Source organism: Chiroxiphia lanceolata, chromosome Z (genome assembly GCF_009829145.1).
Source record: "Chiroxiphia lanceolata isolate bChiLan1 chromosome Z, bChiLan1.pri, whole genome shotgun sequence".
NCBI classification, from domain to species: Eukaryota; Metazoa; Chordata; class Aves; order Passeriformes; family Pipridae; genus Chiroxiphia; species Chiroxiphia lanceolata.
In genome coordinates, this window is record NC_045671.1 from 14,250,722 (window position 1) to 14,263,953 (window position 13,232).

Genomic DNA, 13,232 nt, shown 5'->3' on the forward strand with positions numbered 1-13,232 from the left:
AATATGCATTTAGTGGCTAGTAAACATTATCATTGTCATTAAATATAAAATATTATTAATTTTGGCTTGTTCCAAAAGCATTTTTTTGTAATAGATTGCATATGTAGACAATAATTATTTGTGTTTCTGCTAACAGAATGCCATCTGCCAAAGTAGTTACCCTGTAGATCCCTTAAAGATCAGCACTGGGAAACCATTTGTGTTGTCAAAAATAAAAGAACCTATGAAGGATACAATTATGGTAAGTCTAATTATAGTATATATATTCATCTCAGATATTAAACCGGATCTTAGAGCTGAATACTTCTGCAATACATGTATAAAAGCTGCTCTCAAACTGTATCCCTTTGGAAACTCATTTTGTCTTAATAGCCTAAAAAGTCTTTTTTATGTAGACTAACTATTTGGCTACAAAACTGTATGTGGAATTGAATTTAGATGATTTGGGTTTTTTTAATTTAAAAAATATGTAAATAACAGTAGCACATTTTACAGCTGAATAAATCTTCATCATCTATATTCCTGTTGTAATTAATAAACAGTAATATTTTAAATGCTTCTGATCACCCAATCAGCTTTTTTACACATCTAGTTCAACAGATGTTCAAATGCTGGCACTCTGATCTGGCAGATTTTCCATGCAACTATAAATGATGATCCCATTTGGAAAGGATTAGCCTCTCACTTTTAGATGAAAGAGTTGCAAATTAATTTTGCTGCCATAGTTATGTTGGCATGTCAGGGGCAAAGCATCCTCAGCGTAGAGGTACAAGTGGAGTTTCTGGTGCAAATGAAACCATGCCATGCTTATCATATTCCTTCACAGAAGTGATTTAATACTAAGCAAGTATTTCCAACTTGTTACAACATAATTCTGCTAGCAAGTGATACTGGGAAATAAAGATACTTACATCTTCACACACACATCCTCCCCTACTTGAAAGATTCAGGTGTCCATGATTTGAAAAACACTGCAGAAAAGCCATAGCTATGTTGGTAGAAAAACACTTGCTGTTACAGGATGTGCCTCCTTTAAGACCTCTGTGATGCCTTTTGCTGTGTAGCTGCAGCAACAGAGATTCCTCAGGCCTTGCCAGCCTGCAAAAAGTGAGTCTATTCTACCACAGCATGAATCTCTCAACTTGGTTTATATACTGCAGTGTCACTTTTACATAAAAGCTACAGTAACGAATATCAGTTTAGTATTGGTGTCATAGCAAGTGATCTGTATATACAGTAGTTTATATATTTTTATTTTAATAATGTGAGAAGTTTGTTGCTATTAATTCATTCTGGTGCCTTTAAAACAGGCCTGTGATACATATAGCTGTGCCTCTATTAATTGTGCCTTGGTCCCATCTGACATATATCAAGTGAATGTTTCACTAAGAGTATGGAAACCTACCATCATAAAAGTAAGTAAATCCTATTTGTGTTCAGAATACATTTAGGTTTGAGAAACTTAAGCCAATGTTTCTAATGTCTATTAAAATTGTATCTTTCATTTTCTTAAGTGTTCCCTCTAGTATCTGAAATAGTTTCCTTTGCTATTTTAAAATTTCCTTAAAACTATGTCACATGTACTTTCTCATCCTAAAGTAAGTTTTTGTAACGTAGCAGGAATTTCAAACCATGGTAAGAAGACACCCCTTTCTTATTCTGTATAGATGATCCTTTTTTATAGCTACTTATGCATTCACAGATTCTAATTCAGCATATGTAAGGAAGGGTACATAGAAAAACATATTTTTTTAAGTAGGTTTTTAATATGGAAAGATTTCTCAGGTATAAAAAGGATTTTTTTTATTATCAAAAGAGCAAAGGAGAAACAGTCCACTTCAGAGCACACCTCAGTATTTTCTGATGGTTACAATGACCTGACTGTCGTCTATTTTGTTCAGCTGATAAATTTCTGATACTGAGTTCCTGTTTTGTATCTTTGTTTTTCCTCTGGAAAATAACAGGGCAGGAGGAGAGATACAGCAGAATTCTAGAAAGCCCAAAATTGTCTCTGTGGCCATAATAGTTTTCAAGGATTAATTAATATTTCTTCAAAATCTTTGCAACCTACCCCTTCAAAGCAGTATTGTTGTCTGCAAACAGTAATGTGCTGAAGGTGACATACATGAGCAGTTTCACTGACTTTCAAGTTTTTCAGCATCTCCCAAAGCATTAAGTTTTTCTCTCACTCTTCTCATTGCTACAAAGCTTTCTATTTCAAAATATCTACATATAAACCATAGCAATTAATCCTTTCTTCCAGGCCAGTATTCACAGCTTAACCCTTATTGTGAAAGCATTACTTAGGAGTGAGAACTCATCATTGATTTTGAGAAATGATCAACAAAAACTGGAGGTAAGAACATAATAATTTTTTTCATAGGAATGCTTTTTTGAACTATAAACGTTTTTGGTCTCTAATAAATTCTGAAGTTAATTCAAGCTCCTACATGGTCACATATATTTAAATGTGAATATTACTTATTTCTGTTTAGATTACACAAGATGTGTCTTGTTTAAAATCAAATTAGCCTTTTACACTCATGCTTAGCTCCATCTCTCAGGGAGGCAGGCACTGAGTGAGGAAGAGTATAATAAAGAAACTCCCTAATATATGCTTCCACTACTCGTGGTTTTGGTCCTGTATCCTTTATAACAATAACCACTGACTTGTAGTAGGGCCACCCTCATGACATGAATGCAGTTAGAAAGTGCAAGATATTATGTAACACAGGCTTTCAAGTTGGACATTATTTTCTTAATTTTTTTCTACAAGTTCCTGAAGTGGTACTCTGAAAATCACTGCATACTGATCACTGCTGCTCTTTTGATACTTTAGAAGTACAAATTATTTACTGTTTACATTCTGAACACTTTTACAGACCATGATTAAGATTTCCAAAGAACTCCCACCGGGTACAGTCCCCTTATGGGTTATCCTCCTGAGTATCTTTGCCGGACTCCTGATTCTTGCGCTGCTTATATTTGCTTTGTGGAAGGTAAGCTGCACATCCTTGTCTTCATGAAAATAAACCTATAGGCTTAAATTCTCTGTGGTTTCCTTCTTATTGCGACAACCTCACAGACAATACCATTATCTAACAAGTAGCATAAAATCTTCTGGAAATAACAAAGTAACTAATAAATACTACAATTTTCTGATGTGTAACATGCAGTGCTATACAGCTGAAATCTGTATTGTCATTATGTTATGAAAAGGAAAAGAAGAAGATATTTTAGTATGAGTGAGGATTTATTAAGGGATTTTTCTATTAGCATTGGCTGTGGCCTTTGATAATCAGGTTTTCCCTACATGCAAGAGATGCTAGGTCTGTGGTATATCTTGCCACAAGTGGGCACTCTTCTCCAGGCTAAATATTTAGTTCATAATTGTGCTAGAAGGTTACAGTTTATAAATTTAAACATGCATAATCTCTTGCATAATCAATTGAGAACCAAATATTATTATTAAGCATTTTAACCTTTGTGTGAGGATAATAATGATTCAGCAATTGCTCTACTATATATTAACTGTACTCTTTTGTCTGGTTCATGACATATCTCTTTAGTTTTTCCTTTCCAACAAAAACAATGTCGTAGTTCAATGAAAAGTTATTAAATAACTTTTACTGTGCTGAAAGTATTAAAATAGTAGTAAGAAGCAGGACATGAATGTGACCGATATGGATTCTATGTTTTGAACAGTTCTTGGTCACTTTTTCCTTTTCTGCAGGCTGGATTTTTCAAAAGGCCTCTAAAGAAGAAAATGGAAAAATGAAAAGAAAAACCACAAAGCACAGAAATTTTTGCTCAGGTCTGCCTCCAAAATGTTACTGTAAAATTATAAACTTAGGTGCAGTGATTACAATGTTTTCTAAACTCTGGTGCATTAAAAAAACCCTAGAAATAGAAAAACAAGAAGGAAATCAAGCACACATGCAAAGCAATAATGCAAAGAAAGAATAAACAACCTTACGGCATTTTGTGATACTCAAGAATATACTTTCAAGTGCTACTCATTTTTGGAGAGTAACTGAATTCAAAGATTCTACCATTTTTTAATATGGAAAATGTGTCATCATACTTTTATATACCTATGTATGTGGAATCATTTATTATTCCAAATTACACAAGAATTCAGCTTGTGCGTAGCAATCCCAGTCTTTTTTATCACCTTACAATTTTGAAAAGGAAAAAGCATCATTTTCAGAATTTCTTTCTTATGTCAGTTCTGTGAAAGCAGACTGTCAGTTCACAAGGCAGAATATGCAAACTTTGAGTGCACCAAATACTGTATGACAGCTGATGTAATGACAATTCAGAAGACAGAAGCACCTCCAGAATTTTGCGTGAAAATTACTGAAATTGGATTTCTTGGATTTCTCCTTCTGCCTACTGTAGCATGTCCAGCTGAACCCAGGATACTCCGAGGAAGAGATATTTATGGTCAAGTGGACCATAAAGGATTGATCCATTAAATGAGATAACTGTTTGAACTTGAAACAGATTTTTGGCAGGCCTAAAAATGTATGCACAAACAGTCAAGCCCATCTGATTGCACACTGTATTCAAATAAGCAGGGGCACAATTGTATCTGCAAGTAGAAATACCCATATTTATGCAGAAGATGTTTAGAAGCACTCTGAAAGTTTGACTCTTGCTGTATATCTTGGAGTAGCCAGGAGAGTGCTTTATAAACTGTCACTGTAAATTTAGTGTGTAGCTATTTAATCCAATGAGTTTAAAGTGTACAAAATGATAGTTAATAAAAGAGCACAGATAGAAAATTCAGCACTGGCAAGCTTCTTCTAGTATTATAAGTCACACCTCATCGTTATTACTTATGAGTTTAAAAATTTATGCAGAATTTGCATACTAAAAGCACTTAAAAATGATGTTTATTTTTGTGAAAGATTAAAAGTCTATATGAGAATACACTGAAATGTAGATAGCAAAATGTTTCTTTAAGAAATTTTTTCTTTCTATTTAGATCATTTAGTTTCCTCCTTTCTTTTGTGTGCTTGTCTCCCTGGAGCTCTTTGCTGTGCCTTGTCCTTGAGAGCTTCCTATATTACTTGCAGTCACACAAAATTAACAAAAGAAAAAGGAGGCATGCTGGCAAAGTGTGATGCTGCCTCAGCATGAGGGGGCTCAGTATTGGTTGCCAATAGATCAGAAAATATTGAGGAGACTTCCTAAGTTCTATAAAATGTACTTTTTTGCAGAAAAGCTTTGCCTTGCCAGGGAAGCCAGGAAAATTTGTTACTCTTCTTGGGACAAATGTCACTGAAATGAAAAAAGAAAAAATCATTGCACTTTTCCCAAATGTTTTTGCTTATAAATATCTTTATAGTAATAGCTTAAAAAGGAATAATAAATTTTACAAAGATTTTTTTTTTTTAAGAAGAGAGCATAGATCTGGTTGAAGATGCTGGCAAGTACAACTCTGAAAGTGTGCCAGAAGGTGTTCCATCACTTGAAAGATGCTGTCACCCTTCAGTCACTTCTATTTAGTTCCTAAATTAGAGAGAGTAGTTACTGGGACAGGCTAAGACTTATGTGAATGCCACAAGTAGGATTAAGTCTGAAAGTATTTGCAATTTCTTCTTGTGTCTGTGGGAAAAGTGGCTTTTTCATAGCAGCAGTCTGCTGAAGGTAGCAGTATGACTCAGAGGAGAGGGCAAAGCCCTCTGTGGGAACACTGTGGGTGGCTGTGCTTTCCAGAGCCTGGGAGAGCCACCGAGCCACTGGACTTACTTGCTGTGCTCTTGTGCACAGCTGAAAATGCACCCTGTCTGAGAGGGTGTGTCAGCTGCCCTGGTTCTGAACACAGAAGGAAGACATGAATGAAAGCAAAAAAATAACATAGAGGAGCTGTGGATAGAATGCCTGCTTCATTCATTGTGAAGGATGACAAAAATCTATTTACTGAACTGTAAAGATGAATTAATATTCACAGCTGTGTTTTCAGTCCCAAGTGAGATGCAGGTTTTATTGTAAGAAAATGTATGATTTTGCCCATCTGTTTTGAAATATTTAAATGGCACTTGTAACCATAGCATTTGAATGCCTCAGAATTGTAATTTTTTTTCTAATACTATCTCTGTAAAAGCATAGCAGTGCTGTTAGCCTATTATGGTTTTGTAAAGGAACAGAATTATGAAGGAATTTTGACTCACCTATGCACACTTAGAAAGTCTGTGGTAGCAGAGGAAATACTTGTATTTATTATTATTCATCCAGTTTGTTAATTATGAGGTTATTTTTCCTGGCTTCATAAAATTATTCAAAAGTTGTGCAAGACACAGCTAATTCTTATGCAGCATATTTTTAAGTGTTTCACTGTTTAGTTATGATAAGCTGTTAACCAACGCTCTTCATTTTTCTTATGACATTTCATGTCTAATTTTAAAGCATAAGCCTAACTGAAAAATATATAAGCCAAAACCCAGTATATTTCCCTAGATAAAGTCTATGCAAAAATAAACCAGTAGTATTTTATCAATGCAGAGTATTTTTAAGATCAGTGTTCTGTTCATCTTAGACCTACTTTGCACTGTAAAAACAGCAATAAGCTTCATGTAACCACACTGCTTTCCTCTTTGTCGTGATGCTTTCTCCCTTTTCACATTTGTCCTATTATCATATTTTCAATTATAGTATCTATTTAAGATATAAGTATACATACATACATATAAGTATGTAAAGGGGATAGCACTATAGCACATTAATCTTACACAATTCTAAGTGATTAGTAAAATCGCTATTTTTATCCATAATAGCCACACAGTGCTATAAAAGCAGTATTTTACTGCTTTTCATGATACACAATAGAAAAACCTACTGAAAACAATATTGCAAACATCAAGAACATCTCGCTGAAATTTAGGAGGTACAAACAGTATCAGAACAGCATGTAATCTATTTTGTTCCAAAAAATAGACGCATTAGGTTGCAATGTGATTCTAATAACTAATAAGCTAAATATTTTCCATTGAAATAAAAGCCTGTAAAAAAAATAGTAATAAATTATGTGTGTAACCAGAGATCACCAGCTCAGTTCCTAACTTCAGCACTGAAGTGGGTAACTTAGTGGAAATGGACAAGCTGCTTTTCTGTACTATAGAACTTCCCTTGAAAGGAGCAAGGGCTTTAAATGGTCACTCCTCCTTCAATTTCAGGTTGTTCTAGAGGTTGCTGATCCCATATGTAATTTTAGAAGACTTAGGAAACAGCATCTGCAGTAGAGCAGTCTACCTGGGCAGCTGCTTATGTTCCTTTGCTTGTCTGGTTTCACTCTAGCTCATTATTATGAGCCATTACTCCAGACACAACTTCCTATCCTCACCCTTTACCTGAGCCCTTGAGTACATATCCTGTGCTGAGTCATTCTGAGCATGGTGTTCCTCTTCAGAGCTTGAGTCAGGGGAATCCACCTTAAACTGAAGCCAAGGGATTTCATCTCACCTGGCACCGAGAGCCTGGAGTTAGGGTCATACTCATCTAATGAATTCCACATAGTCGAATTGGTTAAATTCTTGAATTGACCTATGGCATAGGTGATGAACCATTCAAAAGTAAAAACAGAGAAGATATTCAGAATGTACTGCTGTTAACTGTACCACTTAAAAGGAATAAAAGGGGATTTGCGTACTTTTAAAGAAAACCACAATATTCTGCACAGCATTTTCTTTTTCCTGTAAAATTACTCCATGTGCTTTATTGATTAAAAAAATTAAAGAATCTAACAAGTCTCCCGTGTAGTTTGCTTGCTTTTCATTGATATAAGAATAATGTAAAGGCATCTCTGTATCTAAAAACAAATTCATCTACCTGTCAAAAGAAAGGCATTGTAGAAACAAGCATTCTTGCACAGCATAATATCAAGGAAAGCTTGAATGTGGTCGAGCTGTCAGAAATACATTGTCATTAGATGTATAGAGTTTGTACCCATGTTTGAAAGCTTTTTAGAGGATTATATGACTTCTTGACACAGAGTTGTTTCTATGACACTAAATAAAAGTTGAAGACACTTTTATTCTTCTAAGCATTCTTCCTGTCCAACAATTCTTCTGAACAGCTTATTTCTGTGACCCAAATAGTCTGTGGTCTTGCGTAATTGTAAATGATTCACCTTCATTTCCTTAAACCTAGTAAACATTTGTATCAAAACTTCCTAGAAGACAAAGATTACACTTTTTATATTACAGTTAACACTTAGAATATATTACAAACGTGTTGTAACTATTATCAGAGACTACTTTGATGGTGAATCACAGTTTTCTAATAGCAACATCCTGTCTAGTCATGGGGGAGTGCTTACCAAATATCCTACTCTGTATATATCTGATCATTAAGAGTTTGCTGGACATTTTCCATGGGAGCATTTTAATGAAAATCAGGGGGAAAAAACCACTTTTATTTTTATTTGTTTGTTTTAAACTACTTTTCAATGAAATTAATGAATAACTAGCATCACTTTCTCAGAGCAAGAAGTGTAATATTATGTGTGATTTGTACTGAAGTGGATTATAATTCATTGCATTTATCAGAAGCAGCCCTTAACACTCACAGTTCAGAGATAATAGCCTGTCATGCCATGGGTGTGGCTTGAGCCTTGTAAAAATGAAGGGTCATAAAGATTAAAGCTCTGATGAAGTTTTAGTAACAACTGGCTGATACCACACTTTAGACAGCATACATGGATTCTGTTTAAATAAGTGGATAATCAAATAAGCTATCCTTAAAGAAATCACATTTTAGGTGCAGAGACTGAGGCCTGACACCCCAGAGATACTGGACTTCATCTATTCACTCAAGAAAAAAAAAGGTGAGTAAAAGACCTTCAGGCAGATTTTTCTTCTGAGTAGCACAGTGAGTGTGGTGGGTCTGGCTGAGCTGGAATTTATTTCCCCATAGTAGCTTTCACAGTGCTGTGCTCTGCATTGGTAGCTAGGGGAGTGTTGATAACACACCCATGTTTTGGCTACTGCTGAGCACAGCACTGTAACATTCAATCGCGGGCGAGCTCCTGGGAGGGGACACAAGTAGGCCAGCTGACCCACACTGACCAAGGGGATATTCCATACCACATGACGTCAACCCAGATATAAAAGCTGAGGCAAGGAGCAGGACCGGAGGCACTCATTGTCTCTGATGGCTGCCTGCTGACCACCATTAGTGTGCTGGAGCCCTGCTTCTCAGAGAAATGGCCAACCATCGCTGCTGATGGGACGCAGAGATTAACTGCTGGCTCCTGCTTTGTGCGTGCGCACGCTGCTTTTGCTTTCTTTTTTTTGCATCAATATAAACTGCCTTATCACATCCACGATTTGTGTTGTTTTCTTCTCCCACCTTACTCTCTCCCCTGTCTGGCTGGGAAGGGGAGGGATAGAGCAGCTGAGTGGGCACCTGGTGTTCAGCCAAGGTGAACCCACCACAGTGGGGCATGGAGATACTTTACTGCCTCTCCTCTCTTTGTGCACTTACTTTTCTGCCCTTCTCCTTTTCTCAGTTTCTGAGTATTCTCAGAAAGGACAGACATTCCTCAAGGGCTCACTGAATGTTGCATCTCCTGGGGATTTTCAAAGAAATGGGGGAGGGAGCAGAAGTATTCTAAGTGAATTGCACTTTTTGATTAGCAGGTCAGTTGTCTTGGCACACTTTGTCCATCCCCTTCACACACTCATTGTTCACTTTCAGCAGTGGTGATATCACACTTCGCAGTTGTGGTTCAGCTTGATTTGGTACTGGAAGTTAATATTTATTAAAAAGCTTCGTATATCTGGTTCAGTATTACATATGGTCCTTAATGGTTCATATGATGGGTGTCATCGTTTTTCCTCACGGGGTAAAGGTCATTATTCTCCCTCCTAGGGAAACTTTCTGTAGTGAAAGCTTCTTCCTATCATTTTCCATTACAACATCTTTACACCTTATCGTAAGATGAAAAACAGAGGATCTCCTCAGTTTTCCCTGAAAAGCATTTGTAGTTTTGCAATTCTGTGACAGTAGACGTACTCTGAGAAAATGAAATTATTTTCTTTCCTTGTAGGGAACACACACACACACAGAGAATTTCCTGAGTATTTTAGTCTCATGGCCCAAATTAATAGCCATTCACAGCACACTTTCTTGTCTTCCAGCTCTTAAAATCTCACTGACACAAACCTATTACTCTGGCTTCAGCCATTTTACACTGTGCCAAAACAGATGCTATTGCATCTCAAAACTTCTAGGGTTCAGCTAAAATTTCCCATGACCCTCTTAGTTTGGAAAAAAAAATGGTTCTGGTGGTATCGGTGTTGAAGGTTTCGAGACTCTCAGGAACTTCAGAAACAACTGAATTGCTTTTTGCTGTTTATATGAGGGATCTGCCAAAATCAACTTGGAGTCTCTGGCTCCTTTACGTCACGGATTTCCAGTATTTGTAAAATTGCCTATAGCTCTCAGCAAGAATATTAGAGAGCAATATATGCCTTAAAGGATACTGCTACAACATGTTTCATAGAATCATAAAATCACTAAGGTTGGAAAAGATCTCCACGATCATCGAGTCCAACCTTTGACAGATTGCGACCGTATCAACTAAACCATAGCCCTGAGAGCCACATCCAGTCATTTCTTGAACACCCCCAGGAATGGTGACTCCACCAGTTCCCTGGGCTGCCAATTCCAATGCTTAACCAACCTTTCTGCAAAAAAATACTTCCTAATGACTAACATGAATCTCCCCTGGTGAAGCTTAAGGCTATATCCTCTTGTCCTGTTTGTTGCTTGTTACTTGGGAAAAGACACTAACCCCCACCTTTCAGGTAGTTGTAGAGAGTAATAAGGTCTCCCCTGAGCCTCCTCTGCTCCAGGCTAAACAACCCCAGCTCTGTTAGCTGCTTCACACAGGACTTGTCCTCCAGACCCTTCCCCAGCTTTGTTGCCCTTCTCTGGACTTGCTCCAGGTCCTCAATGTTTTTATTGTAGTGAGTGGCCCAAAACTGAACACGGGATTCGAGGTGTGGCCTCCCCAGTGCCCAGTACAGAGGGACAGTCACTGCCCTGGTCCTGCTGGCCACACTGTTGCTGATACAGGCCAGGTTGCCATTGGCCTTCTTGGCCACCCGGACACCCTGCTGGCTCATGTTCAGCCCCTGTCTACCAGCACCCCCAGGTTCTCTTCCACTGCACAGCTTTCCAGCCTCTCTTTCCCTGGCCTGTAGCACTGCCTGGGGTTATTGTGACCCAGGGGAAGGACCCAGCACCATGCCGAGTTGGAAGGGACTCACAAAGATCATCAAGTCCAACCCTTAGCCCTGCACAGGACCATCCTCAAGAGTCACACCATCTGCCTGAGAATGTCATCCAAACACTTCTTGAACTCTGGTGGGCTTGGTGCTGTGAGTATGTTCCTGGGGAGCCTGTTTCAGTACCCAACCACCCTCTGGGTGAGGAGCCTTTTTCTAATATCCAGCCTAAACCTCCTCTGACACAGCTTCAGGCCATTCCCTCAGGTGCTGTCCCTGGTCATCACAGAGATCACTGCTGCCCTCCTCTTCTTCTCACAAAGAAGCTGTAGACTGAAATGAGGTCTCCCCTCAGTCTTCTCTTCTCCAGGCTGAACAGACCAAATGACCTCAGCCACACCTCATACAGCTTCCCCTCAAGGCCCTTCACCATCTTTGTTGCCCTCGTTTGGCTGCCCCAGGGCAGAGAAGAGCAGGACAATCCCCTCCCTCGAACAGCTGGTGATGCTTTGCCTGATGCCCCCAGCTCACGGTTGGCCCTCCTGGCTGCCAGGGCACTGCTGACTCATATTCAATTTCCATCGATCAGGACCCCCAGGTCCCTTTCCATGGCACTGCTTTCCAACATTTCATTCCCCAGTCTGTAGGTACATCCAGCACTGCCTCATCCCAGGTGCAGAATCCAGTACTTCCCCTGTTGAATTTCATATGGTTGGTGATTGTCCAGCCCTCTAATTTGTCAAGGTCTTTCTTCAGGGCCTCCCTGCCTTTGAGGGAGTCAACAGTTCCTCCCAGTTTTGTGTTGTCTGCAAACCTTCTTAGTCCCATGTCCCAGTCATTTATAAAGATGCTGAAGAGCACTAGGTCTAACATGGAGGCCTGCAGAATCACCTTGTCTGATAAATATTTTCAAGATACCCAATATTTTTAGGAGTTCATGTAGTTACTGGAGCTGTATCAAAGTTAATACTTTGGTAATTAGGCTAAACTTCCTGGGTTAGCACATCAGCTGCTTTAGAGACCCTGAAATTACATAGGCTGAATTAGCAAGCTCCCCTATATGGCCTTATTTTTGAGGATCACAGGTGAATGGAACACTTTCTCACTGGCTTCATTACATCCCATTAATATTATATTATATCCCATTAATATTATCCCATTAATATAATTTTGCCATTATAGGCATAAGCTTTCCTCACCTAAAAAATTACTGGTAAAAATATATGTATATATTCTATGCTAGGTAGGACACAGTTCAGTCAAAACAGCAAGAAATAGGTTAATGTGTGCCAGTATATCCAGAGTAGGAAGTGGTGCTGTGCATCAAGAGCAAGACTTGAGAGTAACGAAACTCCTGCTGAGGATATGATGCCTGCACTATACAACAATCCTGTCTTGAAAATCAATTTCATATTTATTTCTCAGATGACAGACTCACCTAAAGAATATGAATATTATTTCTGCTGGACTGCTCTTCAGATCAGAACACTGGCGTACTTGTTTTTGCCTGCAGTGAAAAGGAGCATTGAGCTACGTATGGCTGCTGGGTTTTCTCCGTAAGATTTTGACTTCTTTAATCCTATTTAGTCATTCCAAAATTCATATTCCTTGGTTAAGAGACCAAATGCATGCTGACCCCATAGGACTTTCAAACATTTTACCATGGTCTGTGTTGAGTCTTTGTCATTTCTATTAGCCCTATTCTGTTAATTTTAAAAAATTTTTGTGTAAAGCAGGATACTTGGTTTAAATTTTGAACTCTGGGATGGCTTACTCTTTATCACCATATAAGAAAATAAGCTTCCCAAAGTGGATTTGAATAATTCTTGAAGAGTTTGAGATGTGCAGGGAGGTAAGGAGGCAACACTATGTATTTTAAACCAACCTGCCTTTTTTTCTGTGTTTGCAACCCATTTGCAACTTCCTTTGTGTATGCTTCTGGGTGGGTGAATTTTCAGCCACACTGACCCTACTACTTTACTTAATTAGCCTTAG

The 13,232-nt window shown here is 38.1% G+C and overlaps 1 protein-coding gene across 2 annotated transcripts in view; it reads left to right on the forward strand.

Moving 5' to 3' along the window:
• The window catches only part of ITGA1 (integrin subunit alpha 1), a 71,795-nt gene extending 63,748 nt beyond the window's left edge, over window positions 1-8,047 (forward strand). Inside the window, exons 26-30 of one of the 2 annotated variants that reach the window (XM_032676902.1) lie at window positions 137-241; window positions 1,311-1,415; window positions 2,264-2,356; window positions 2,883-2,999; window positions 3,734-8,047. In XM_032676902.1, the coding sequence (XP_032532793.1) occupies window positions 137-241; window positions 1,311-1,415; window positions 2,264-2,356; window positions 2,883-2,999; window positions 3,734-3,778 (465 nt within the window). In that variant the 3' untranslated portion in view covers window positions 3,779-8,047. Of the gene's footprint in view, window positions 1-136; window positions 242-1,310; window positions 1,416-2,263; window positions 2,357-2,882; window positions 3,000-3,733 lie in introns of those variants that run through there. The other variant, XR_004354822.1, reaches the window with a different exon arrangement.
• Window positions 8,048-13,232: the final 5,185 nt, after the last annotated feature.